Below are 27,312 nucleotides of genomic sequence, written 5' to 3' on the forward strand. Positions count from 1 at the left end.
CGGTTACCCTCTGCCGAGGGCTCTCTGGAGAGCGGGATTCTCTCGCTGTCATCAGCGCCCTAAAGTGGAATTTCCTCGTGTTGTCGGTTGAATATCGGTGATTTACCAGCGGCTCAGCCGCCGCCGCACTCCCTCCACTCCCACCGCATTGGGAAGATGGAAGTGTTTCCGATTGAAATGTTGTCTGTTTACAGCCCATACCTCCTCCAGGCTGTATATTTTATTGTCATATTGACACTAATTTGACTCGGATGTCACCTCCGTTCTGACGCCCGTGCTTTATGCTGCCTGTGGGTCCAGGGGGGTTTCAGAAACCAATTACATTGATCACACCGCAGCGAGGCGGGCGGAGCTGACGGAGGGACCGCGGCGGCCCGAGGCAGGCAGTTCTGGCCAGCTGCCGCGGAGGAGAGGCCGAGGAGAGGCCTGGCCGGGGCCCGGGGCAGGCTGCCGTGCTCAGGCGCAGCTAGTGAGGCATGTGCACCGACAGCCCTGTGAGACAAGCCTTCTGAAGTCACTGTACAGGTGAGGAAGCTGAGCTGGAGCCCCACATCACAGAAGCAGGGCCCGGGCTGGTCAGGCTCTGAAGCCCAGACTCCCTCTTCACCCCATCAGGGCAGTGAGGGGCTGGGGCAGCTCAATGGGCAGGGCCAGGTCCTCAGCCGGATGTCCTTAGAGCCTCTCCTCGGTGAGTCCAGAACAGGCCTGGGTGAGAATGGGCCGTGCAGGAGGACCCCCCACCACCGAGGACTCAGGGCCCAGGAGCTCGCCACAGGGCGCGGCCCGCTGTCCCCAGGGAGGGTGTGTCCCAGCCCGGTGCTGACGACAGTAGCATCTGGAGCAAACATGGCTCCTGGGTCCTTGGATCCCTGCATCCCTCTGGCCGCCCTCAGCCCAGGTTCCTGGGTCCAGAGGCGGTCCACCCAGAGCTATGGATATGCTGGTCAGTAGCCACAGCCACCCGAAGGTAGGTGCTGTTGGCCTGTTTTACAGGTGGGGTGCCAGCTCAGAGAGCTTCAGTGACTCACTCAAAGCCACCCAGTTCAGAGCTACCGGGCCAGATGGGAACCTGGGTCGCCTGGGCCCAGGGCTGTTCCCACATCTCCTGCCCTTCCCCACCTTCCCGGGGAATGCAGCCACCCCCTGAGCACTCGGGACCACCTGGGCCAACCCAGCACAGGCGGCACCTAACGAACCCTGCTGGCAGGTAGCCAGCATTCCCATCTCGCACCTGGAAGCTGAGCTCCAGGAGCACAGGCCGGGGGTCCTCCTTGCTTGCAGATCCCGTGGCCTCCAGCCGCTGCCTGGCATACTGTCAACACCGCGCAAGGGTCTGCTGGGTGAGGAACAAACACATGAATGAGCAGAAGAAAGAAGTAGCGGTGAGACAGGGTCTAGACGTGAGCGGCGCTGGAATGGGCAGCGTTGGTCCCGCCTAGGTTAGGGCAGGCTGTGGCTGGTCGCCCGGAGGCCGTCGACGTCAGGACGGCCGCATCCACAGATGAGCGGATGCAGCGGCTCCACCAATTCTGGTCATAAATCACAGGGGAAGCCACGGGAAGTGAGTGCCAGGCTTTTCTTTCTGTTTAGTAATTTATCAAGGGAAGAGGCGCATTAATAAACACATTTCCCTCGAGGGGTGGGAATAACGGAGATGAATATCACTGTCAGATTTGGCCTGTTTCCTCTTGTTAAGGGCGCAAAGAGAGGGTGGAAATCCAAATATTAGCAAAACATTTTTGTAAAATTGCATCACAAAGATGCGTGCATTTCTGCTTTACATGATATGCTGTCTCCCCACACACATCTCCCCCTTTGCCAGCTGCTCCTAACGCTTTTGTTCTGACTCTGAGTTCCCTTTAAAGTGAGGGCTGGCGCGGTGTGACTCGGTGAGTGAGAACGAAGAGGCTAGAGGATGCCCGACCGGGCAGGTGAGCGAGTGTGCAGTGACGCTGTGCTGCGGTGTGGCCCCGTCATCCTTTCTAGATGCGCTGTCCTTTGCCCCAGGCATCACTCTGGGCTCAGCCTGCCCACCAGTCCTCCTGGCCCCGGACGAAGCTGAATTAATTCACAGTCCCCCTGTGGACGCTCTGCTGGGTTTTAGGCACGATCCTTCCTACGCTCCCTGTGTTCTCACGACAGCCCTGCAAGCCAAGCGCACTGCCCCCTGTGCAGACGGGCAAAGCGAGGCTTGTGGAGGCTGAGTAGCATGCGCCAGGGCAGCCACGAAGCTTCAGGTTTGTGTGGCCGGCTGTCCACCCTGCCCCGCCAGGAGCACCCTCCCAGGATACCTCACCTCCCCACCCTGAGCAGAAGCTGTGAGGTGGGGGGTTTTGGTGGCCATCTACCTGCCTTCCCGTCTGTTTCTCTGCCAAGCCTACCGGGGACAAATGTTTTGTCATTTGTACCATGAGGCTGATAATAGCGCCTTCCTTATAGGGTGCTTATGAAGATGAAGCTACTTAACACTTACAAGTGTGTGTAGGGCGTGCTCCTATCCCTCTCAGGCACCCCCTGGGGGTCCTGGAGTGTATCTCCCCGGAGTCAGGCAAGACTGCTGTTCCGGCATAACTGCAGGGCGGGCGGAGGACCTGCCCCTGCTGGGGCTCCCTGCCCCGGGGCTCTCCGGCCCTGGCTCCAGACAGCTCCTCCTGCAGCCCCACCCCAGGCGAGGCCCTGTGTCTCCTCTGGACAACACAGTGGCCTAGAAATGGTCTGACATCACTGGACACGTCTCCACACACCAGGGTTTCCACCCTGTTCAGACTCTCCGGAGCCCCAGTGTCCTTCGTGTAAAGGGGTTCAGGGCTGTGGTGAGGAGATGAGAGAGGCGTGAGAAGTGCTGGCACTCAGCAGGAGCATGTCAGTTCTGTGGCCGCTGTGCCCTGCATTTTGGATACCTGTGTAGAACAGCCTCTCCCTGTGCCCTGCTGGCCCCTGCCCACCCGTTCTCCAGTCAGTGGCCCCCGAGTTGGAGGGGTGGCCTGTAAACAACCCCAGTGGCTGCTTGGAACACACCCCGTGCTCCCCACAGCCTGGCCCTGCCCCCCTCATGCTGTGCTCCCCACAGCCTGCCCCCCCCCCATGCTGTGCTCCCCACGGCCTGGCCCTGCTCGTGGTGCCTGCTCAGACAGGCTCAGACCACATAGGACCTCTCCCCCAGGGACATACCAGGCTACCCTGGCCACAGAGTCACCCGATGGAATTTTCTACAACAATGAAAAAGCCAGTGACTGCTACACACAGCAGTGCAGAGCAATCTCACAAACTAGCGCTGGATGAAGAAGGTGGATCAAATAGTATTTATAATCTCATCTACATGAATAGCAAATACTCAAAAATAGGAAGACTGAGCTGCCTTTTAGAGGTCAGGCCAGCTTGGGCGGGTCTGGACAGACAGAGGGGCTTCTGGGCACTGGCCAGGCCCTTTGTCTTGTTTTTAATCCTCATCAGAGGACATGCTTAGAGAGAGAGAGGGAGAGAAACATTGATGTGAAAGAGAAACATCAATACGTTGCCTTCCATACATGCCCCAACTGGGGATTGAACCTGCAACCCAGGTATGTGCCCCGACTGAGAATCGAACCGGCAGCCATTTGGTGCTGGCCTCATGGGTGGTTCACGTACCCTGTGCACTTGGCTGTCCTGCGTCAGGCACTGTGGGTCCAGCTGGCCCCTGCATCCCGAACAGGAAGGGCACTGACATTATTCAGTGCTTGGATTCACTCGAGCATCTGACCTGTGCTTCTTAAATCCTCACCACACCTCGTGTGGATCAGTCCATTTTATAGATGAGCAAACTGAGGCTGAAAGTGGCTAAGCCCTGGCCCAAGAGGCCACCACTGGAGAATGGCAGAGCTGTCCTTCACCTGCAGTCCACCTGCCCCCTCCCCTCCCCCCCTACCCCCCCAAACACGTTTTGCTGATGTGCCTTGGGTTGGCTGTCCCACAGTGTCGCGTTTCTCCAGCCCACGGGTGACGCCCCGCCTGAGCCGCAAGCGGGCGCTGTCCATCTCCCCGCTGTCGGATGCCAGCCTGGACCTGCAGCGGATGATCCGGACCTCCCCCAACTCGCTGGTGGCCTACATCAACAACTCGCGCAGCAGCTCCGCCGCCAGCGGCTCCTACGGGCACCTGTCGGCGGGCACCCTCAGGTGAGCCCAGCCGGCCAGCGGAGGGCTGAGAGTTGGGAGCTGGACTGGGGACCAAGTAGGGAGGGTCAGCGCTTTCACCAGAGAAGAAAGACAGGACTTCATGCCCCAAACACAATTTCTGGCGGGCCTGTCCTGAAGGATTCGGTCCCAGTGAATCGAAGTCAAAGGTGACGTTCCTAATATTCAAGGGAGTGCCATGGGGCAGCCAGGTCCCGGACCCGCTTGGGGGCACACAGGGTGAGTGACACTGACCGGGGCCATGCGAGTGAGTCTCTGGCTGGCAGCAGGCTCCCACGTGGCCACCGCATGGCACACCCCAACCTCGTCAGCACCACTAGCCCAGCCCCTCTGTTTGAGGACCCGGCTGACACCATGTGCTCCCCTTGCGCATCCCGAGAGGCCAGAGGTGTTAGGACTGCTGGGAGCGCTCGGCCCAGGACCCAGAGGTAGAAGTGGTAACAGACATCCGCTGTCTTTGCTGCACAGTAGGTTCCTTCTAAACTCGGCGGCTTAAACAGCAGGCATTTGTCACCTCTGAGGGTCAGGGTGTGAGCTGGCTTAGCTTCGGTCCCGCGAGGCTGCCAGCCGGGGCTGCGGTCACCTGAGGATGATGGGGCCCGGGGGCCCGTTTCCAGGAGGCCCACACCTCTCAGGACACGGCCGCCGATCCCTGCCCTCCGTCGGGGTGGGATCTGAGGGAGCAGCGGGGAGCCACAGCTCCTTTACGCTCAGCCTCGGGCCATCTTCTTCCTCCAGCGAGCTCTTCTGGAAAGAGGCTAGTGCGAGTGGCCGTGGAGGCCCAAGTGCAGGAGGCGGGGAAGAAGGGGCTGTGCCCGGAGGGCTCAGGGCTCACTTCCTGGATGAGGGCTTTAGAACGGCTTCGGAGGCCAGGTGGGGCTCAGAGAGAGCAGGGGTGCGCCTCGCGCCAGAGCCGCGAAGGGCCAGGGTGGGGTGGGACGGAATCTGGGGGCCAACCTGCCAGGGTGAAGGCTGCCCCTGGGGCCGGGTCTGGAGGCTAAGCATGAAAGGCAAGGCCTGGTATAGCACAGTGGAGAGCCACTGCTGGTTCGGAGTGAGGCAGGGCCGTGGTGATGGTGAGGTGAGCACATGCCCATCCGATCCCTGGGCAAGGCCTTGTCTGCCCAGGAAGTATTGGCCTAGCAGAGGCCTGGTCCCCCTCCCTCTCCGCTCCACCACCTCGTCTGCTCTTCTCTGCAGCCCAGCCTTCACCTTCCCCCATCCCATCAACCCCGTGGCCTACCAGCAGATCCTGAGCCAGCAGAGGGGCCTGGGCTCGGCCTTCGGACACACACCGCCCCTGATCCAGCCCTCCCCCACCTTCCTGGCCCAGCAGCCCATGGCCCTCACCTCCATCAGCACCACGCCCACCCAGCTCAGCAGCAGCAGCAACAGCAACTGTCTGAACGACGCCAGCCAGGTAGGCGGGTGCAGGGCGCGGAGCGGGCCAACTGATGCTCCGGCTCCACGCGGGCTGGCGGTCCCGTCTCACACTGGCCACGTGCGGGAGGACTCGGGGTGCAGGTGTAGCTCGGGGTGCCTTCTGTGGAGAGGCCACAGGATTGAAAGGCCTGGGCTGGATGAGGCTGGGTGGGAGGCCTGGGAGGGGTCCTGACACTGCTCCCACTCCTGTGGGCAGCGCCCAGCCTCAGCTCGGATGGCCCTGTGCAGTAGACAGGTAAGTAGATGGGGAAACCTGAATTCGCAGTCAGCACAGTGTGGGTGCTCCGTGCCCAGAATATGAGATGGCTTAATGAATAGTAATACCGCGCAGTTTAGTTTTGGAGCATGGATTCACCAAAGACCATCTTTTTAAAAAATTCTTTAATTTTATGTTTTAATTGCAGTTTACATCCAATATTATTTTGTATTAATTTCGTGTGTAGAGCTTATTGGTTAGGTAATCATATACTTTATAAAGTGACCCCCGATACTTCCAGCACCCACCTGGCACCCACAATGTCACTGACTATGTTCCCTGTGCCATGCGGTACATCCCCGTGAACCCCTGCTGCTCAGTCCCTTCCCCTTTTCACCCCGTCCTCCGAGCCCCCTTCCCAGAGAGGCCTCTGTTCCGCTGCCACGGATGTGGCGCGAGCTGCTGGCAGGCCGTCCGGGCTCTCTCCTGGCTGTGCCCCTGCCTGGAAGGACTCAGTTTCTCCCACTCCAAACACAAGGGTTGGCCCGGATAGGCTGTGTGCGGAGGGTCCAGAGGTTTGGGGTGTTCTCCCTGCCCCCAGTGACAGGCTCTCCTCTGCACCCCTTCAGAGCAAGCAGAGCAGCGAGTCGGCTGTGAGCAGCACCGTGAACCCCATCGTCATCCATAAGCGCAGCAAGGTCAAGACGGAGGCCGAGGGCCTGCGACCAGCCTCCCCGGTGACCCTGACGCAGGTAACCTGCCCGCCACCCTCACGTCTCCAGGCTGGGCCAGGCCTCGTCCGCGGGGTCAGCAGCCTTGGGGCTGAGCCCCTGCTGGTGAAGGATGAGCAGGTGGCTGACTGCATGAACCAGTGAGCAAATGACTGAACCAGGGTGGGCAGGGCGGACGGTCCTGAGCTCAGGGAGGACCAGAGCTGTGTCCCCAGCACCCTGCACCTTACAGGCTCCTCAGACACACCCTGAATTGCCGGGCTGAGTGGCTGGGTTGGTTGAGCGTCATCCCATGCACCGAAAGGTTGCTGGTTCGATTCCCCGTCAGGGTACATACCTGGATTTCAGGTTCAGTCCCTGGTTGGGGCTAGTATGGGAGGCAACCAGCATTTCTCTCTTCTTCTCTCTCCCTTCCTCTCTCTAACATGTCATCAGAATGAGTGAATGGATGATATGGGGCTGCAGCTGCCTCGCCCCACCACTCCCCTCACCCTCATGCAGCACAAGCCCAAGGGGCTCATGTCCCCTGATGGCTCAGGCTCCTGTCCAGCGCTCCCTCCCCCTGGAGCCCTGCCCCCTTCACTGCCACTTCAGCCTTCCTGACCCTCCTGCAGAGCTAGGAGCCCAGCCTGCACTGCGCCGGGCGCTGGGGGAGGGCCCTCTGGGGAGGGGTCTGGTTGGGTTCCAGGCCATCAGGGTCTACACCGGCCTGGTGCACGGTAACTGTGAAATCTATTTCCAAGGACTCCATGCACATGTGAGGGAACGAGTGTGTGGTGACGGGGAAGGACAGGGAGGGTGAGGGGCGGAGCGCCCCACAGCCGGGGTGGTCCTGCGAGGCTGAGACCCTGTGCAGGTCCCTCGGGAGACCCTGCCTCCTGGCCCAACACCCGAGAGGACAGGCAGACAGTCCAGCTCTTGCAGCAGAGGCTGTGGGGGAAGAGCTCAGGGTGAGTGCTGGCCGCGCAGACGAGCCTCCCACCCGTCTCTCACGGTGGCCTGGCCTCCATCCGTTACTACCCTGTCACAGCACTGACACCAGCGGTGCTCAGGCCTCCTGTCCCTGCCTCCCTGCCTCTGTCACACCATCCTTTATCAGACTGCGAGCCATGGGGCATGCTCCGGGCACTTAATTTTTATGAAATATTGGGTTCTGTTACTGTCAGGCAGACAGAGGGGCTGGTGACAAATGCTTCTCCCCTCGCTGACGCCAAAGCCTCTGAGTGTGATGCGTGGCTTCCACGGGGCGGCCCTCATCGGGCGGTGGGAATGGATGAGGGCGGCGCACATCCTGGGGGGAGCAGCACGGGGAGCAGCGAGGACGGGTAGAGGCCGCACTGAGCACAGGGAGCTCCCCCTGCCCCATCCCGTAAGCCCTCTTGCCTGCCCAGCTGGGCTCCTCATCTGTGAAGGAGAAGGAGAGCCATTTATCATGAGGAGGTTGTCACCGTGTCACTCTGTCCTGATTCAGTGACCCGGCTCCTGCAAGGTGGGTGGGCATGCTCTCCCTTGGCACAAAACGCAGCCCAGCCTCCCTCCCTGCCTCAGCCTCAAACCTGTGGGCTGGGAAGACACCCAGCGCGCCCTGGGGGCCGGGTGCACCGTCGTCCTGCCATCCCCGTCCCCACACGCCTGTCCCCGCAGCCTCTTCTCTGAATCAGCAGAGCATGCAGTCCGGGCCAGGTCTCCTGTGAGGGTGAGGGCGGAGCGGGCACGCGGTCCCGCCTTCTAAGGAGTCAGGCATGTGCCCCGGAGCTGCCGGGGGACTTCTTGCACTGCACCTCGTTTTCCTCTTCAGAGCGCGTGCATTGGACACGTGCGTTGATTGGAAGGTGCGTTCACAAACCGAGGGCGGCCAGGAGGGCGGGTCCCCGGCCGCAGGGGCCGGGGTGCCGATGTCACCCCTCGCCACAGAGCAGTGTGAGGAGTGAGGCTGAGTGTCTGGAGTCTGGGGGGGCTCTTGACTGTGGGGAGAGGTCTCCCCGTCAGCCTGAGCTATCATGTTTGCCCCAGAGGCTGTTTTGAAAGACAGAACATCTGTGCCAGTGGTAGGTAGTCTGAATGGGAAGCAGGGCATCCTAAGGTCGGCTCTGCCTGGCGCTGCTCGGAGCGGGCCGGCAGGCGGCCAGTGGAACATCCGGAGTCAACGGAGCCGGGAGCCCTTGACGTCCTCGGCAGCTCCTCCTGGGCCTTCCTCCCGCCCTGGGCTCGGGTGCCTCCCTTCCACCAGCTCCCGTTCCCTCCCAGGCGGTGGCGCCGATTTATGCTCAGTCTGTTGCTGGTTTTGGAGTCAAACGTGTTGTCCCCTTTGAATTGAAGCACCTGTGACTGGGTGGAGGCCTGTCACCTTGAAATGGGCACGTGTGGGCTCCATGCCGGGGGGAGGGGGGCTGGAGTCCAAGTCCAGGCCTCCACACTCGCTGTGTGTCTGGGAGGGCGAGGAGCCCTCCGAGCCTCCTTTCTGGCTGCAGCGCGGGAAGAAAGCCCCCATTGCAGGCTGTTCCACGGATCCGCTGCCAGGAGGACGTGCGAACACATTCACCCAGCCGCGTGCTGTCCTGGGTTCAAATCCAGGTGTGCTGGGTGCCTGGGAGGAGAGGACAGTAAGAAAGTGAGAGGCCTGGAGGGCCAGGCCAGATGCCTGTTGGGTTTCTCTTGCCTCCTTGGAGAGCGGACCCTGTGACTAAAATGCCCCACCCCAGGGCCTGTGAGCCCACCAGGCTCTTCGCAGGGGAAACCAAGCTAAACAGCAAAGCCACTGCCTGCTCGCTTCAGCTCTCCTCGCCATGCCAGTTGACTCAGGATGTGGCGAGATGCCTTGGTGATGACAAGTTGGCATCAAGAGGAGGGAGGGGCCCAGGACGGCTGTGTGATGGGAGAATGATGGGTAGAAGCCCGCTGAGGAGGGTCTGGGAAAGCCGGTGCGTGTGCGTGTGTGCGTGCCTGTGTGTGCACCTGCACAGCCCAGGGCCTGGGCACAGACTGTGCAGAGCTGACGGCAGCCTCTGAGCAGGGCTGGCTGCTAGCCGAGGCTCAGGGGTGTGCTCTGCTCCTCCCCAGGAGCAGCTGGCCGACCTCAAGGAAGACCTGGACAGGGACGACTGCAAGCAGGAGGCGGAGGTGGTCATCTACGAGACCAACTGCCACTGGGAGGACTGCACCAAGGAGTATGACACGCAGGAGCAGCTGGTGCATGTAAGCCTCCCGGCCCCGTCACCCGGCGGGGGCACGGCCTGGGCCCAGGGAGCCTGCAGCCTGCCAGGCCCCAGACAGAGGAGGGGCTGGAGGAGGAGGCTCTCAGGGGTGCCGTGTCCTCGCAGGTGGGCAGCATGATTCCTTATCCAGGCCTGTGTCTAAGAGGGGGCTTACAGATACATATGCAGTACAAGAGATTAGAAGAAAAACAAGGAAACAGGACAATTCAGGGGAAATGCGCAATAAAAGGGAGTCAGGAGTCCAGTTAGTATGCAAAGCCAAGTCCTCTGAGCTGTGGCTCCTAGGTAAACCCTTTTCCTGAGGGTCCTGGCAACCAATGCAGAGAGGGCAGTGAGGCCAGCTAAGCCGGCCGGCATGGCAGAGTAAGCGCGATCCTGGCCCCGAAACCTGAAGGCAGTTCCTCCCGTAGAGGACGGAGTTGGCCATTTCCGCTCAGAGGCAGTGCTGAGCGACCCGCACAGGTGCAGGTGGCTGTCTCCGCCCAATCAGGGGGCTGCGTGAACATGCCTGGTACTGGCAGATCAGCAGGCCAGAGAAGACCCCGCAGTGGGTGCCCGTCAGGGTGCGCCCTCTCCTTGGTCCCCACCGTAAGCTCTTCGATGGCGGCACCTGCTGTGGCGGCCGCGGGTAGTTTGTGCAGTGGGAGGAGCAGGCGTGGGGCTCAGCGTGGAGGCACAGGCTTCAAACCACAGGCAGTGAGTCTAAATAGGTGAGAACAGGCCACTCAACCTCCATGAGCTGCAGAGTTCCTCCTGTGTGGGTGAGTCCTACTCCACAGGGGTGTGGAGATGGAATATGACCCCAGAATAACCACTTAGCAGAGAGCGCAGCCCATGCCTGGTCGCCCCTCTGCCTCCGTCTCCCTGTCCTCACACCAGCCCCAGGCGCCTCTCTTCTCCACCCGGAAGAGAACTTAAATTCAAGAATAAGCCCCCACACCCCGTCCCAGCACACGCTCCTGGTGAAAGAGTGTCTGTAAAGATGAGCCCCACACTAAACTAGCAGTGCGACTGTGGGGGGGGGGGGCACACACGCACATGCACACGCACATGCACACGCGTGCCCGCACTGCTCGCACCCAGGAGCCACCCCGAGCGAGCGTCCTCCCCAGCGCTGGGAGCGCAGGTTGAGAGCACCGCCCACCCCTCCGCTTCCTCCGTCTGTGCCGCAGTTGCTCTCCAGTGCTGTGGGCTTCTCTTGTGTTTGGGTTTTTCCTCCCACATTCCCATCCAGGAGACACATGTCCTAGCGGACCATCCCCCAGCTGGCGTGGAACCTGTGAGGCAGGGTCTTGTCTGTACTCTTTGATCAAGGAGTCCGAGGTGGAGAAGGGACGTGGGCGCTGAGTTATGGGACAGATCAGATTCGGTCAGAGGAAGAAGGGGCGGCGTCTGGGCCAGGCAGGGGCCGGGCAGAGCGAGACCAGGATGACAAGATGCGCTCAGCAATGAGTGAGTGGCCCCAAGGAGCAGGGAGGGATTCCCCAAAGGAAGGCAGGGGCATCCGGACTGGAAGGGGGGCTCCCGCTGCAGGCTCCCGCCTGTGCCTGGGCTGTCCCTGCGGCTGCAGGTGCGCACCTCGCCTCCGCCTGCCCCCGAAGAGCCAGCCCCACCCGCTCTGCCTGCTTCCCGGGAAGATGGATGGCGCCGGCGCACGGGCGGGCTGGAGCCCTCAGTCGATGATGAACAATTTGTCGCTAAGTAAACCAATAAGAAAAACTGCAAGGCATTGTCAGGGCGCACTCCCATCATTTGAAAGCCTTTAAAAATGGAAAGTGAGGCTAATAGAGAAGGTTCCCCGGGAAGCTCAAGGTGCTGTAGGTTTTACTTGCAGCCACGCTGGCGTTTGCGTGCCCGCCAGTGGGGCCTGCACTCAGGCACGCGGCCTCGTGTCCAGCTCGGACAGCCTTGTGGGGTTCGAAGGTCCACAGCAGCATCGCCAGGAGAAGGCCCTGCAGGCCACGAACACACCCGCGTCACTTTATGTTATGTAGGAGCAAATGCGTAAGAGACAGTGAAAGGAAACAGGTGACATTCATTTCAGTGATATGTTTTATTTAACCCAGTAAATCTAAGAGATTATCATTTCAACATGTAATCAATATAAAACAAAATATTGGAACATTTGACATCCCTTATGTTTTCACTGTGTTTGAAACAGGTGTGCTACACTTACAGCCCCTCCCAGTTGGGAGCAGCCACATTTCAGGGGCTCGGAGCACAAGTGGGGAGTGACTGGCGCACTGGGCAGTGTGGGTCTAGAGGCAGGGGGGGATGAAAGCGAGCGGGAGCTGAGAATGAGAGACGAGAGGGCCTGGAGAGGAGGGACTGAGGACCTGGTGTTCCACACCCCCCTCCCCGGGGCGGTAGGCCCAGCCTGACTGGCACACAGCAGGACAGGCCTGGAGCCCAGGGCGAGGAAGGGGAGAGTGGGACCTGCGCTCCCCGCCTTTAGAGAGAAGCCCCAGTGGGAGGGAGCAAGGAGCAGTGTCCCCTGCACCTCTGTGTGAGCCGCCACCACCACCTCTTTCCACCCCAGGTAGATACACAGCCCAAAATGGGGACATGAAAGTCCCGGGGGCACCACCCACATGTCCGCCAGGCCCAGCTCAGGGGCAGTGAGTGAAACGCCTGCTTCAGGGAGGACTGAGCTCAGGGGCAGTGAGTGACACACCCCCTTCAGGGAGGACTGAGCGCAGGGGCAGTGAGTGACACACCCCCTTCAGGGAGGACTGAGCTCAGGAGCAGTGAGTGACACACCCCCTTCAGGGAGGACTGAGCGCAGGGGCAGTGAGTGACACACCCCCTTCAGGGAGGACTGAGCGCAGGGGCAGTGAGTGACACACCCCCTTCAGGGAGGACTGAGCTCAGGGGCAGTGAGTGACACACCCCCTTCAGGGAGGACTGAGCTCAGGGGCAGTGAGTGACACACCCCCTTCAGGGAGGACTGAGCTCAGGGGCAGTGAGTGACACACCCCCTTCAGGGAGGACTGAGCTCAGGGGCAGTGAGTGACACGCCTGCTTCAGGGAGGACTGAGCTCAGGGGCAGTGAGTGACACGCCCCCTTCAGGGAGGACTGAGCTCAGGGGCAGTGAGTGACACGCCCGCTTCAGGGAGGACTGAGCTCAGGAGCAGTGAGTGACACGCCTGCTTCAGGGAGGACTGAGCTCAGGGGCAGTGAGTGACACGCCCCCTTCAGGGAGGACTGAGCTCAGGGGCAGTGAGTGACACGCCCCCTTCAGGGAGGACTGAGCTCAGGGGCAGTGAGTGACACGCCCCCTTCAGGGAGGACTGAGCTCAGGGGCAGTGAGTGACACGCCTGCTTCAGGGAGGACTGAGCTCAGGGGCAGTGAGTGACACGCCCCCTTCAGGGAGGACTGAGCTCAGGGGCAGTGAGTGACACGCCCCCTTCAGGGAGGACTGAGCTCAGGGGCAGTGAGTGACACGCCCCCTTCAGGGAGGACTGAGCTCAGGGGCAGTGAGTGATACGCCCCCTTCAGGGAGGACTGAGCTCAGGAGCAGTGAGTGACACGCCCCCTTCAGGGAGGACTGAGCTCAGGGGCAGTGAGTGACACACCCCCTTCAGGGAGGACTGAGCTCAGGGGCAGTGAGTGACACGCCCCCTTCAGGGAGGACTGAGCTCAGGGGCAGTGAGTGACACGCCCCCTTCAGGGAGGACTGAGCTCAGGGGCAGTGAGTGACACGCCCCCTTCAGGGAGGACTGAGCTCAGGAGCAGTGAGTGACACGCCCACTTCAGGGAGGACTGAGCTCAGGGGCAGTGAGTGACACGCCCCCTTCAGGGAGGACTGAGCTCAGGGGCAGTGAGTGACACGCCCCCTTCAGGGAGGACTGAGCTCAGGGGCAGTGAGTGACACACCCCCTTCAGGGAGGACTGAGCTCAGGGGCAGTGAGTGACACGCCCGCTTCAGGGAGGACTGAGCTCAGGGGCAGTGAGTGACACGCCCGCTTCAGGGAGGACTGAGCTCAGGGGCAGTGAGTGACACGCCCCCTTCAGGGGGGACTGAGCTCAGGGGCAGTGAGTGACATGCCTGCTTCAGGGAGGACTGAGCTCAGGGGCAGTGAGTGACACGCCCCCTTCAGGGAGGACTGAGCTCAGGAGCAGTGAGTGACACGCCCCCTTCAGGGAGGACTGAGCTCAGGGGCAGTGAGTGACACGCCCCCTTCAGGGAGGACTGAGCTCAGGGGCAGTGAGTGACACGCCCCCTTCAGGGAGGACTGAGCTCAGGGGCAGTGAGTGACACGCCCCCTTCAGGGAGGACTGAGCTCAGGGGCAGTGAGTGACACGCCCCCTTCAGGGAGGACTGAGCTCAGGGGCAGTGAGTGACACGCCCCCTTCAGGGAGGACTGAGCTCAGGGGCAGTGAGTGACATGCCTGCTTCAGGGAGGACTGAGCTCAGGGGCAGTGAGTGACACGCCCCCTTCAGGGAGGACTGAGCTCAGGGGCAGTGAGTGACATGCCTGCTTCAGGGAGGACTGAGCTCAGGGGCAGTGAGTGACACGCCCCCTTCAGGGAGGACTGAGCTCAGGGGCAGTGAGTGACACGCCCGCTTCAGGGAGGACTGAGCTCAGGAGCAGTGAGTGACACGCCCCCTTCAGGGAGGACTGAGCTCAGGGGCAGTGAGTGACACGCCCCCTTCAGGGAGGACTGAGCTCAGGGGCAGTGAGTGACACGCCCCCTTCAGGGAGGACTGAGCTCAGGGGCAGTGAGTGACACGCCCCCTTCAGGGAGGACTGAGCTCAGGGGCAGTGAGTGACACGCCCCCTTCAGGGAGGACTGAGCTCAGGGGCAGTGAGTGACACGCCTGCTTCAGGGAGGACTGAGCTCAGGAGCAGTGAGTGACACGCCCCCTTCAGGGAGGACTGAGCTCAGGGGCAGTGAGTGACATGCCTGCTTCAGGGAGGACTGAGCTCAGGGGCAGTGAGTGACACGCCCCCTTCAGGGAGGACTGAGCTCAGGACTAGATAATCAAAGAAGGTGACTGTAACCCCAGCGTCTGCCCAGGCCCGCGTGCTGTTACCTGAGACCGAAAGCCTCCAGGCCCGAGGCTCCACATACAGGAGAAGCCACTCTGGGCGCCATGCAGATGGTGAGGCCAGGGCAGATGACAGGTGTGGGCGCAGGGTCAGGGAGGCAGGAAAGTTAGCCTTGTTCCTGCCCAGACCAGTGCTGGCCAAGACAGTCTGAGGACCACCCGCCCAGGGTGGCTGCCTGCCTCGCTCTGCCCCATTCGCCCCAGTGGGCCACAAGCTGATGAGTAGGGTCCCAGTGCCATGCTGACCGTGCCCAGTCACAGGGTCGCTGGCAGCTCTGCTCCCTTCTCGGGCTGTGCTGTGCCAGGGGCAGTGCCACACGGTCCCAGGGTCCTCCGCGGGGGTCAGTCCCTGCAGCCACTAACAAGCTGGGCCTCTGTGCAAAGGGACAAAGCCGCCCTCTTACGGGTTATCAGGACGCAGATGGAGACCAGGACGCAATGACGTTTCCATTATAACAGAAACTTAATGTAAACACCTGGAACAACAGGGGAAAGCTCGGAGAGGCTTCTCAGGCACCCTGTCTGCCTCGCTGCAGTTAATTAGTGCCTACTGTGTGCAGCGCAGCTGGGAGCATCGTCGTGGCCACCAGTCCTCCATGGACTGGAGCCCGGAGCCCCGTCTGCGGTGAGCGGGGCACCTTTGACCATCTGGGATGGTCGCTTTGATGACTAATTGGGAAATGCAGCCGAGACATTAGCACACAGTATGTCTTCACTTGGTGGCCACTAACCACAGGAGGAGGCGCGGCCGGAGGGCGACCCGACAGAGTGGGCGGTGGTCTGTGGGGGTGGCCTGCGCTCAGCAGGGGTCCGAGGCGCTGGCCGGGCTCACCCCCTTCGGGGCTTGTTCCTGCAGCACATCAACAACGAGCACATCCACGGGGAGAAGAAGGAGTTCGTGTGCCGCTGGCAGGCCTGCACGCGGGAGCAGAAGCCCTTCAAGGCGCAGTACATGCTGGTGGTGCACATGCGCCGGCACACGGGCGAGAAGCCGCACAAGTGCACGGTGAGTGCGCCCGCCTCGCCCTCCCGCAGCCACGCGGGGCAGCCCCAGCGGCTCTGAGCCGGGCTGAGCCCAGGGTCGGGCTGCTCGGTCTGCTCCTGCCCTGGGCCTTCCGCCTGTCTCGGCCCTTGAGGCCCCGCGCCTGCCTGTCGTCCAGAACTCGGTTCTCGCTCAGGGCGTGCTGCAGCGGGAGTGTGACTGCCACCCTCCCGGCACAGCTGGCCCCACACTTCTCATGTCTTCTCGTGCCTGGGCGTCACAGCTTCAGCCATGAGGGGTAAAATCTCTGTTTTTTTAAGTGAACACAAATAGAAGCCCTCTCAGACAGCCTCCCTTATGGAGTGACGGACCTGGGATGATGATCGGTAAGGCCTTTTCCACACACAGAAATCGGTCCCTCGTGAAGGGGAGTAGGCCCAGTGAGGCGCTGATGGCTGCAGCTGAAACCTCTGGGAGCGCCTCTTCGTGACTTGCCCTGTTTCATGGATTCCAAGATGTACATTTTATTCTCATTTTACTGCCTCGAGATCGGACTATCTTAATATTGGTGCTGCCCAGGATTCAATGAATTATGTTACCTTTGTTAGCAAGTTTTTCATTGAAATAAGATTCACATACTAAAGTTTATCATCGTTTAACAAGGTGCAATTTCTGTGATGTTTAGCATATTCACAAGTTGTGAATTACTAGCTAATTCCAGAACATTTTCATCACCCCAATCAGAGCCACATACCTGTGAGCAGTCACTTCCTGCTCTCTCTTCCCCCAACTCCCTGAGAGCCACTGATCCGCCTCCTCCCTCGGAGCTTGCCTGCTGCAGACAGTCAGTGTGAGCCCTCGGCCTGGCCTTTTCGCTTAGCCTGTTCTTAAGGCTCACCCATGGTGCAGCGTGTATCAGCACTTCTTTCCTTCACGTCGTGGCTAAATGGTATTCCATTGTATGGATAGGTGCTAGTTTTCTAGCCCATTCATCGGTTGACGGATATGTCACTGCTTCCACTCTTTGGCTGTCATGATATGCTGCTGTGAGCACTTGTGCACAAGTTTCTGTGCGGACCTACTTTCAGTTCTCTGGTGTACATGCTAGAGCTGGGTCATATGGGAGCTCTTATTTTAACTTTTTGAGGACCAGCCGGACTGATTTCCAGAGAGGCTGCTGCACTGCTTACCTTCCCGCCAGCCGTGCGCGGGGTTGGTTTCTCCGCGTCCTTGCCAGCGTGAGTTGCCCGTCTTCTGGTTCCCGCCATCATGGCGGACTGCGGGGCATGCCACTGTGGTTTTGACTCGTGTTTGCCTGAGGACTGATGAAGTTGAGTGTCTGCTCACGTGCTTACTGGCCTCTTCATATATCTTTTTTGGAGAAATGTCTACTCAAATATTTTGCCCATTTTTAAATTATTTGTCTTTTTATTGCTGAATGGTAGTAGTTCTCCTAGACCTTATGATTAGCAAATGTTTTCTCCCATCCCGTGGGTTTTCTTCTCATTTTCTTGATAGTGTCCTTTGAAGCACAAAGTTCTGAGTTTTGACAGCCTGCTTTGCCCCACCCTGTGTCTGGTTTTATAGGGCAGCACCTCCTTGTAGGTCTTTAGTCCATTTTGAGTTCACTTTTGTATTTGGCGTGAGGGACGGTCCAACTCCCTTCTTTCGCACGTGGCTCAGCCGTTGTCCCCGTCCCGTTTGTCGGAGGGGCTGTTCTTCCCCTCGGCCGGCCTTGGCGCCCTTGCTGACAGTCAGATGGCCCTGAGCACAGGAGCTCGTTTCTGAGCTCTCACTGCCCCTGCGCGGATCTCTGTGTCCTGCGCCAGGACCACCGTCAGGTTATCGTAGTTTTACAGTAAGTTTTGAGGTTGGGAAGTGTCAGTCCTCAAATTAGCCCTCCTTTTGTAAGACTGTTGGCTCTTCTGGGTCCTTTGCAGGAAGTTATTTTCTGAGCCTTAGTCCTCCGCCCTGAGCCCTGAGCGGCAGAAACAGATCAAAGGCCTTTGGGGCCGCATATGCTCAGATAGTCAGAAATGGGGGGGCGGGGGGGGCGGGGGGGAGAATGAGACAGTGCCTGCTGGTTTCCCTGTCATTCTGAGGTCAGTTCTCACAGGTACATTGGATGCTGCTGCAGGATCCTAAGTATATACTCCTGGTCTCCCCAACCCCACCCTCCCTGCCCTCCCTGCCCCCTCACTCGCTCCTTCCCTCCGTCCTACCTTCCCTCCCTCCTTCCTTCCCTCCTTCTTTCCTTCCTCCCTCCCTCCCTCCTTCCTTCCCTCCTTCCCTCCCTCCTTCCCTCCCTCCTTCCTCCTTTCCTTCCCGAGGTGTTCCTTTCATCTGGCACGAAGTACTAGGGACGCAGAAATGAACAAGACTAGAAGGAAACTGCAGTCGTGGAGCACGTACCCTAGTGGGGAGCCAGGTCTCAGGGCGATTAAGATCGTTCTAAATTGTGTGAGGGAGCTTAAAGGGGGAGGGTGGTTAGCATGATTAAGAATGTCAGAGAAGTGCTCGCGGGGATGACCTACAAGGTGGAGAGGCAGTGAGCCAGGCCAGGGCCGGGGGGCGGGGGCGGGGGAAAGGGTCTGGCCAAAGGGGACTGTGTGCCAGGGCCCAGCCCGGAAGAAGCCAGTGGGCTCAAGGACCTGAGGAGATCGAGGTGGCCAGAGCGAGGGCAAGGCCACGAGGACTCTGGATTTATTCTCAGCACATTCGATGCACAGAACAGTTCCAATCAGGGAGGGGCATTGGGAAATAGTTAAAAATAACATTTGACAGAGTTTTTGCTGTTGGTTTTAACAAGCAGAAAACATGACTAGGTAATGCCACATTCCCGATTTTGGTGTAAAAAAGAATGTCTGCAGTGCCAGCAGAATGAGACGTCGCTGGGGTCGGCGGGCTGTCCCTGGCGGGCAGCGCTGTCCTCCCTCTGTACTTTTCAGTCCCGGCCAAGTTTCCCAGAAAGCCAGGTGTCAGTTCCCTAATCAGAAGGAAGGTTGTTACTGCTGAGTTGACGCTCCTGGCTGCACTGCGGGGTGGAGCAGACAGGGCTGGGGAGGAGCGTGTCTGGCCCAAGGCCAGGCTCCCGCGTTGGGTCCGGGGCGCCCTCACTCACCAAACCCGCCTCTTCCCAGTTCGAGGGCTGCTCCAAGGCCTACTCGCGCCTGGAGAACCTGAAGACGCACCTGCGGTCCCACACCGGGGAGAAGCCGTACGTGTGCGAGCACGAGGGCTGCAACAAGGCCTTCTCCAACGCCTCGGACCGCGCCAAGCACCAGAACCGCACCCACTCCAACGAGGTACGCCAGCTGCTCCGGCCCCACGGGCACGCGTGCACACGCATCGCCCCTTGTCCTCTAGACGACTGGAGGCCAGGTGCCAGGGGCCCTCTCCCCACCGAGCTCTGTCAGCTCAGCACACAGGGCCTGGGCAGCTGGTGAGGCCAGGCCTACCCGCTAGTGCTGCCAGTCCCGCTTGGCCTGTGAGGGACACAGGGCAGCCTTTGTCTCCCCCGGGAGCCCTGGGAGGGAAGTGGGCGGGAGCCCATGGCGTCCGCTCTGCCCACCTCCCAGGCCCTGCCCTGCTGATCAAATGCTGTCACTCAGGGAGACTCCGGAAAGAACATTTCTAAAAGCTTAGATACATTTTTATTGATTTTAAAAAAGAAGGGAGAGGGAGAGAGATAGAAACATCAATGATGAGAGAAAATCATAGATTGGTTGCCTCCTGCACGCCCCCTACTAAGGATGGAGCCTGCAACCCAGGCATGTGCCCTGACCGGGAATCGAACACTGGATCCTGCAGTCCATGGGCCGACGCTCTATCCACTGAACCAAACCAGCTAGGGCTTAGATACATTTTGAACCCCTAAGGGACTTGCTCCAATGCTTGTAAGAAGTTAGAGGACTTCCCAGAGGTATCTGAACCCCTCAGTCTCTACAGATGGCCTTGAAGAGGGGTGTGTGCCTGTGTGTATGCCTGTGTGTTAATACGGGTATGCGTGTGGGTGTGGTCGTATATGTGTATGCATTATGTGTGGGGAAGGATGTGGGTGTGAATTTGTAAGTATGTACACATATAGGTATGTGTGTGTGCTTTATATGTATATGTGCATGTAGATGTGTTTGTAAGCATATGTACTCCTGCATGTGTATATGTGTGTGCCTGTATGTATTGGGTATGTGCCTGCGTGTAGACATGTGTGTACACATATAAATGTGCATGTATGTATGTGGGTGTAGAGTGTGCATGTATATGAGCTCAGGACTGAGGTTCAGAGAGCCTGGGCTCCAAGCGCTGCCTCACGGGCACAGGGAAGTGTCACCCTCACTCCTGATGTCCAAAGTCCCCGCGCCCTGGTCAGGGAGGCGGGACGGTCACACCAGGCTCTGTCCCCTCCCTCCAGCCTCTGATCTCCGTCCCCCGGTGTGGCGGGGGCTCCCTTAGCCACATGCTCACCTGCCGGAAACGTGCACACAGGCTGGCAGGGCAGGACCCTTCCATCCAGATGGCATGGCTGTGAACGGGGTGCGCCTTCCAGCGGCGGCAGCCAGGCTCGGCCACGGGAGGCGGCATGGCTTCCGGAGGGGAGTGCGCCCATGCCGAGTGCCTTCGTGGCCGTCCGTCACGCCGCCTGCTTCTCTCCCAGAAACCCTACATCTGCAAGATCCCAGGCTGCACCAAGCGCTACACGGACCCCAGCTCTCTCCGGAAGCACGTGAAAACCGTGCACGGCCCCGACGCCCACGTCACCAAGAAGCAGCGCGGCGACGTGCACCTCCGCGCCCTGCTGCTCAGGGAGAATGGGGACCCCGAGGCCGGCCCTGAGCCCGGCGGCCAGCGCTCCGAGGAGGGCGCCGAGGCCAGCAGCACCGGCCAGTCCGCTGAGGACTGCCTGCACGTCAAAGCCATCAAGACCGAGAGCTCCGGGGTAAGCAGAGTGGGCAGTGAGGCCCCGGCCCCCTGGAAGCCACGCCCAGCAGGCCAGGCCCATTCCCGAGCACCGCCGGGGGTCCAGCGCCCCACCTGCAGCTGGGGCCCTCCCAGGCCCCCTCTCTAAGCACCCCACGTTGTGCCTCCTTTCTCCAGCTCAGCTGTCCTCCCTTCACCGCCGTGGGCCTCACAGACGCTCTGTGGCAGGTCCCGTGGTGCTGGCAGGCTGTGGGCGATGGAGTGCCTGCCCGCACGTGCCAGTCTGCGAGGGGCCGAGTGGCTGCCGGTGTCTGCCTTCTAACCAGCACCAGAGCCGCCTCGGGCTCCCTGCCCGCTGTCCGGTCTGCATCCTCACCCCTCTGGCCTCCACTCCTTTCGTTCTAACCACCTGTTCTTTGTCTCTGCCTCTTTTCCCCGACTGTACCTCCCCCAAGGATAGACGTTACTGAGGTGAGCCTGAGGGGGCGGGGCGGGCTGGCATGAGTGAGGGTGGGCTGGGGGCTTGTCCAGGGGAAGGTGGGCTTGGATAGGTAGACGGCAGGTAGGACCCTTGGAACAGGCAAGGCTGGCAGCAAGAGTCAAGCTGACAGGCCCAGGAGCAAGCAGTGGGGACCTCCCCGCATGAGGGCCAGGCAGAGTGGAGGTGGGTGAGGGCTACAGAGGACAGGACTGACCTACAGAAGGTGCGGAGTGAGCTGAGGAACGCGGGTGGTGCCTGGACAGGACGGAGCTTTGCCGCTTCCCAGAGAGAAGTCTGGAATTTGGGAGCCATCAGCCTAGAAACGAGCCCAGAGGTGCTCCCCCAGCGTCAGCCTCGCTGGGGCTCAGGTCCGGGTTCTGTGGGTTCTGCACTGTCAGGCGCCATGAGCTCCCAGCCCCTCTGCCCCGGCCCAGCGCGAGGGCTGCTGGGATGGCCCTTGGACAGGCCCCCTCCCGCCTGTCCCTTCCCTTCCGAACACGCTCCCTGCGGCCTGCTGAGAAGGCAGCCGCAGCGCTCCTTGTCCCTTCCTTCATCGTGCACATCGCGGTTGTTGGGAATGCTCAAGTGCCTTTCATGCCAACCTCACGCGGCTGCGGCTGCTTCTGTGGGCACAGCTTCAAGGTGCCCACCTGTTGACGACTCGCCAGCTCCGAGTGGGGTGGGGCGGGCTGGCAGGAGTGAGGGTGGGCTGAGCAGGGACGGTGCGGGGCAAGGCGGCTGACAGTTACTGGTGTCCTCTCCGCGCCAGTGAGTCCCTTGCACCCACCGACTCTGTCCTGAAGGCAGTTCAGGCCCATCTTGTAGCTGGGGAGGCCAAGGGCAGCTTCCTTCCCGCCCCTGGGTGTGCAAGGGTGCCTTGTGGGTGCAGTCCTGGGCGCAGGCCAGGTGGTCCTCACACGGCTGATCTGACCTCACCCCGTCCTCTACAGCTGTGCCAGGCCAGCCCTGGGGCCCAGTCATCCTGCAGCAGCGAGCCCTCTCCCTTGGGCAGCGCCCCCAACAATGACAGCGGGGTGGACATGCCGGGGACGGGGCCTGGAAGCTTGGGAGACCTGACAGCACTGGATGACACGCCCCCGGGGGCCGACACCTCAGCCCTGGCCGCCCCGTCCACCGGCGGCCTGCAGCTGCGCCAGCACATGACCGCCATGCACCGGCTAGAGCAGCTCAAGAGGGAGAAGCTCAAGTCACTTAAAGATTCCTGCTCGTGGGCCGGGCCAGCTCCACACCCCCGGAACCCCAAGCTGCCTCCCCTCCCGGGAAGCGGTGAGTGGAGGTCCTGGTGTGTGGGCTGGGTGGGGGGGAGGGGGACAGAGCCTGGGGCAGCACCACCAGGTTCATGCCCATCAAGCGCTGTGTGTCCTCTCACTGGCCACAGTAGGGTGGATCTTACCAGCCCATTGCACAGACTAGGAAACTGAGGCTCAGAGAGATGAAGGGCCTCACTTAAACCAAGGGTGGAGCTGAGACTTAGCCCAGGCTTGAGTGGCTGCAGAGCCCATGCTCTTTCAACTACACCATGCTGCACCCCACAACCCCCTAAAAACAGGCACAGCCTGCTCACATCATCCTCGTCCTCATGATTCATTCGGCCTCTTAGACACCTTTGTGGGCACCATGGCAAAGGCCCTGGGCAGGAGTGATAGTCTCACTCCTGTGGTTAGAGGGAGCATTCAGTTGAAGGCCATGCCACCAGATGCACAGTCACCCACAGAATGAGCCAAACATCACGGAGGTAGAGCTGTGTCGGGGAGAAAGAAAGCATGTCCACTAGGGAAGGGCAGGGAGGACTTCCTGGAGGAGGCAGCCCTGTGTTCAGCCTCAGGAGATGTTGGCCAAGTTTTGAGATGGAAGGCTGTTTCACCAAGCACTTCTCGGATGCTGACCCTGTGCCAAGCAGTGCACCAGCCACTGGGGCACTTACCCTCCAGGCTCCCTCGGGGACTGACGGCCAGTGTGGACCACAGTGTGGGCTAGTGGGACGTGAACACGGGGATGCACCACCAGCTCTTCCCTAAGCAAGGACTTGTTGACTCAGCTGTGAGGGAACTGCTAGCAGATGGCCTCACCTCTCCGCCTCCTGCAGAGATCGCCTGGGCCGCTGACAGCTGCCCCACCAAGGTCACCCTTCCCAGGGTGGCCTCCATCCAGGGACCGATCACTGCCAGAGTGCAAGGGCTGTTTGAGGCCCGGAGCTCCCCAGGGGTCCGCCAAGGCTGCCGAAGGGGCTGTCACTGCTCACTTCTCCCTGCCCCCCTGCTCCTTTCCTCCCTCCCGTGGGCATGGGTCTCGGCCCTCCCTACAGCAGCCTACTTGCTCTGTCAGCCCTGTCCCAGGAGCCTGGCTGGCAGCCCCCCCCAGAGGGTGAGGGCCAGGCCCTCTTGGGCTCTTCTCCAGAGCTCAGTCCACGGCGAGGACACCGTCCGCAGCTGGGAATGCAGAGCGCCAGCTGGATGGGAACTCAGGGCCGGCCGGGCAGTGGGAGAGCCACGCGGCGTCCGGCCCTGACTCTGCTGCCCACGCTCTGCAAGGAGGGCCACGCTCGCCCACCTCTGCTCCTTACCGCTTCCACCAGAAACCATGGCTGAGTGCCTGCCGGGCGCCAGGCCGGGGCCCAGGGCTCCGGGCTGCAGGCTCGGCCTGGTCCCACGGGCGGGGCACCGCTGCCACCGCCCCGCGCTGACCTCTGTCCTTCCCACAGGCTCCATCCTGGAGAACTTCAGCTGCGGCGGGGGCGGCCGGCCGCCGGGGCTGCTGCCCAACCCGCGGCTGTCCGAGCTGTCGGCCAGCGAGGTGACGGTGCTGAGCCACCTGCAGGAGCGCCGCGACAGCTCCGCCAGCACGGTCAGCTCGGCCTACACCGTGAGCCGCCGCTCCTCCGGCATCTCTCCCTACTTCTCCAGCCGCCGCTCCAGCGAGGCCTCGCCCCTGGGCGCGGGCCGCCCTCCCCAGGCCAGCTCGGCGGACTCCTACGACCCCATCTCCACGGACGCGTCTCGGCGCTCCAGCGAGGCCAGCCAGGGCAGCGGGGTGGGCACGGGGCCGCTCAGCCTGACGCCCGCGCAGCAGTACAGCCTGCGAGCCAAGTACGCGGCGGCCACGGGCGGGCCGCCCCCCACGCCGCTGCCAGGCCTGGAGCGCGGGAGCCTGCGGGCCCGGCTGGCTCTGCTGGACGCATCAGAGCGCGTGTTGGGGCCCCGGCGAGGCAGTGGGGGGCTGGCCTATGGCCACGCGGGGCCTGCACCCGCCTTCCCCCACGAGGCATGCGGCAGCGGGGCGCGGCGGGCCAGTGACCCGGTGAGGCGGCCGGACGCCCTGGCTCCGCCGCGGGTGCAGCGCTTCCTCAGCGCCCACGATGTGAACCCGGGCCCGCTGCAGCCCTGCACGGCCGAGAGGCGCGGCCTCCACCTGCAGGGTCCCGCCAGCGCTGAGGGCAGCCTCGCCCGCGGCACCTACTCCCCCCGGCCACCCAGCATCAGCGAGAACATGGTGATGGAAGCCATGGCGGTGGGGACAGATGGGGCAGGGCCTGAGGGCGCGCTCCTGCTGCCCGAGGACGACCTGGTGCTGCCCGACGACGTGGTGCAGTACATCAAGGCACATGCGGGCACCCTGGGCGACAGCGCCCTGCAGGCATATCCCCCCGAGAGCTCCTGCTTCCCTGAACAGCCCAAACTGCCCAGCCCGGGGCTGCAGGGCCAGCGCAGGATGGTGGCTGCGGACTCCAACGTGGGCCCCTCCGCCCCTGGGCTGGGAGGCTGCCAGCTGGGCTACGGCGCCCCCTCTGGCCCAAGCAAAAGCAGCATGCCTGTGCAGTGGAACGAGGTGAGCTCTGGCACCATGGACGCCCTGAGCAGCCAGGGGAAGCCTCCGCCTGTTCTGCAGGGCAACCTGGCTGTGGCGCAGCAGAAGCCGGCCTTCGGCCAGTACCTGGGCTACGGTGCACAGGGCGTGCCGCCGAGCCCTCGGGGTCTGGGCAGCACGCAGCCACACCTGCGGCCCTGCAGCGGAGCCCCCTCCGGGCCCAGGGGGAATCATATGCAGCAGCTGCGGCAGGCAGGGGGCCAGTGTCCCAGCATGACCACCACAGCGAGCCCCCACGCCAGCTACGGCCAAGGCCACCCCCAGCTGAGCTCCAGCACCATGGGCGGGGCCCTGAATCCATTCCCCGCATCCTGCAGCAACCTGGCAGCCAAGCCCGGTCACCTGGGGCTCCCCCAGCAAATGGAAGTTGTTCCCGACCCCTCCATGATGGGTAGTAGACGCAGGGAACTTGGGGCCCCCAATGCCACCCTGGCCGGGATGGCACCACTTCATGCAGCCCAGAGCTACCCACAGCAGAGCCATCACCTGGCAGTCCCCATGAGCCAGGAGGGCTACCACCAGGGCCCCAGTCTTCTGCCTTCCCACCAGCCCGGCTTCCTGGAGCTGCAACAGGCCTCAGGGGGGCTGGCTGGACCCGGCTTTAGCCTAGTGCAACCCCGGCCACCTCCTGAGCCCAGCCCTGCTGGCCGCCACCGTGGGGTACGTGCTGGGCAGCAGCTGGCCTATGCCAGGGCCGCTGGCCATGCCATGGCTGCTGTATCAGCCAACCAGGAGATGGCAGAGTCTGTGCCCAAGGGAGCGATGGGCACTATGGCATCCTTGCCTCCTCAGCTGCCCCCACAGGACACGGGTGGAGCCCAGGACCACAACATGCTTTACTATTATGGCCAAATCCACATGTATGAACAGGATGGAGGCCTGGAGAACCACGTAGGCTGCCAGGTCATGAGGCCCCAACCGCCGCAGCCACAGGCCTGCCCGGAGGGCCTCCAGCCCCAGCCCTTGTCCTCACCAGGCGTCAACCAGGTGTCCAGCACTGTGGACTCCCAGCTGCTGGAGGCCTCCCAGATCGATTTCGACGCCATCATGGATGATGGTGATCATTCGAGCTTGCTCTCAGGCGCCCTGAGCCCCAGCCTCCTCCATAGCCTCTCCCAGAGCTCCTCCCGCCTCACCACCCCCCGGAGCTCCCTGACTCTGCCCTCCGTCCCCACGGGCATCAGCAACATGGCCGTCGGGGACATGAGCTCCATGCTGACCAGCCTGGCCGAGGAGAGCAAGTTCCTCAACATGATGACCTAAGGCCCCGGCCCCTGGTGGAGGGGACCCCGAGGAATCGTTTCCAGAGTGGGGTGTCATCCATTTTGTCTTTTTCCAAAAAAGTATTACTAAGCCTCGGGGGAGGGGGGGAGGGTGCTGTGGCTCAGACCACAATGCTTTAAGGCAAGTTTACGTGCACCCTGTCTGGTCTTCTTTGGGGTTACTTTTGGAACACTGACCAAACCTCAGCAGGAAGGCTCGTTTACACAGTGCTCACGCCTCCGGTGTTTAGGGGACCACTCTGCTCCGGCTCCTTCGCCCGTCACAGAGGGGTCCCACCGGCCAGGGCTTTCCAAGTACAGGAGGAAAAGGGCAGAGGAACACATTTGGGTGTGAATCAGAAAGCCGTACTGGATGCTGCAATCCAGGAAGATGAGCTTCTATTCCGATCCTGCAAGGAGGAGGAGTTGCTGGCCCCGGAATCCTCCCGCAAGCTGGCCGTGAGGCCGCTACCGCCCCTGGTCGGAGGAAAGAGTTTACCCAGGTGACTCGGAGCACATCCTGATTCCAGGGGGGTGGAGCCGGCATCTCTACCCGCAGAGCCAGGCGTGCACCTGGCACACGGCCCGCATGTATAGAATGAATAAAGGACGGAAGTTGCTAGAAAAGGGAAAGAAGACACGGTGACGCTCGGGGTGCTCAGAGGCGGCGAGCCTCCAGGCGTGTTTACAGCGTCCACGCGTGTAAACGTGGCCCTCCCTGAAAGGAACACTCCCTTCTGAATGCCCTGGGGCTGCTGGAGCCGCTGCGGCCACGGATGACCGAGGGGCCCACGTGTGGACGGACCTTTAGGACGTGAGTGCACAGGGCCCAGCCTCGGGCGCCTGGCGTAGGAAGAGTCACATGTTTACCCAGCCCTGTTTCCCCAGGGCACTGACCGCCCACTCTGCCCCAGGCCCTGATGGCGGCCTCTCCAGGTGCCTCCAGCCATGCTGCCCACTCTCCAGCAGCCCG

General features: G+C 61.5%; 1 protein-coding gene across 1 annotated transcript in view; it reads left to right on the forward strand.

Annotated features, from left to right (window-relative positions):
* Positions 1-26,340, forward strand: part of GLI2 (GLI family zinc finger 2) — a gene marked incomplete at both ends in the record, with an annotated part of 165,889 nt that extends 139,549 nt beyond the window's left edge. The window contains 9 exons of the mRNA XM_081095474.1: positions 3,953-4,154; positions 5,373-5,592; positions 6,441-6,563; positions 9,603-9,737; positions 15,669-15,818; positions 18,935-19,099; positions 20,449-20,730; positions 22,143-22,479; positions 23,915-26,340. Coding sequence (XP_080951600.1) covers positions 3,953-4,154; positions 5,373-5,592; positions 6,441-6,563; positions 9,603-9,737; positions 15,669-15,818; positions 18,935-19,099; positions 20,449-20,730; positions 22,143-22,479; positions 23,915-26,340 — 4,040 coding nt within the window. The remainder of the gene's footprint in view (positions 1-3,952; positions 4,155-5,372; positions 5,593-6,440; positions 6,564-9,602; positions 9,738-15,668; positions 15,819-18,934; positions 19,100-20,448; positions 20,731-22,142; positions 22,480-23,914) is intronic.
* Positions 26,341-27,312: the final 972 nt, after the last annotated feature.

The sequence above is a fragment of the Myotis nattereri genome, assembly GCF_964212035.1.
Source record: "Myotis nattereri genome assembly, chromosome: 7".
Taxonomy (NCBI): Eukaryota; Metazoa; Chordata; class Mammalia; order Chiroptera; family Vespertilionidae; genus Myotis; species Myotis nattereri.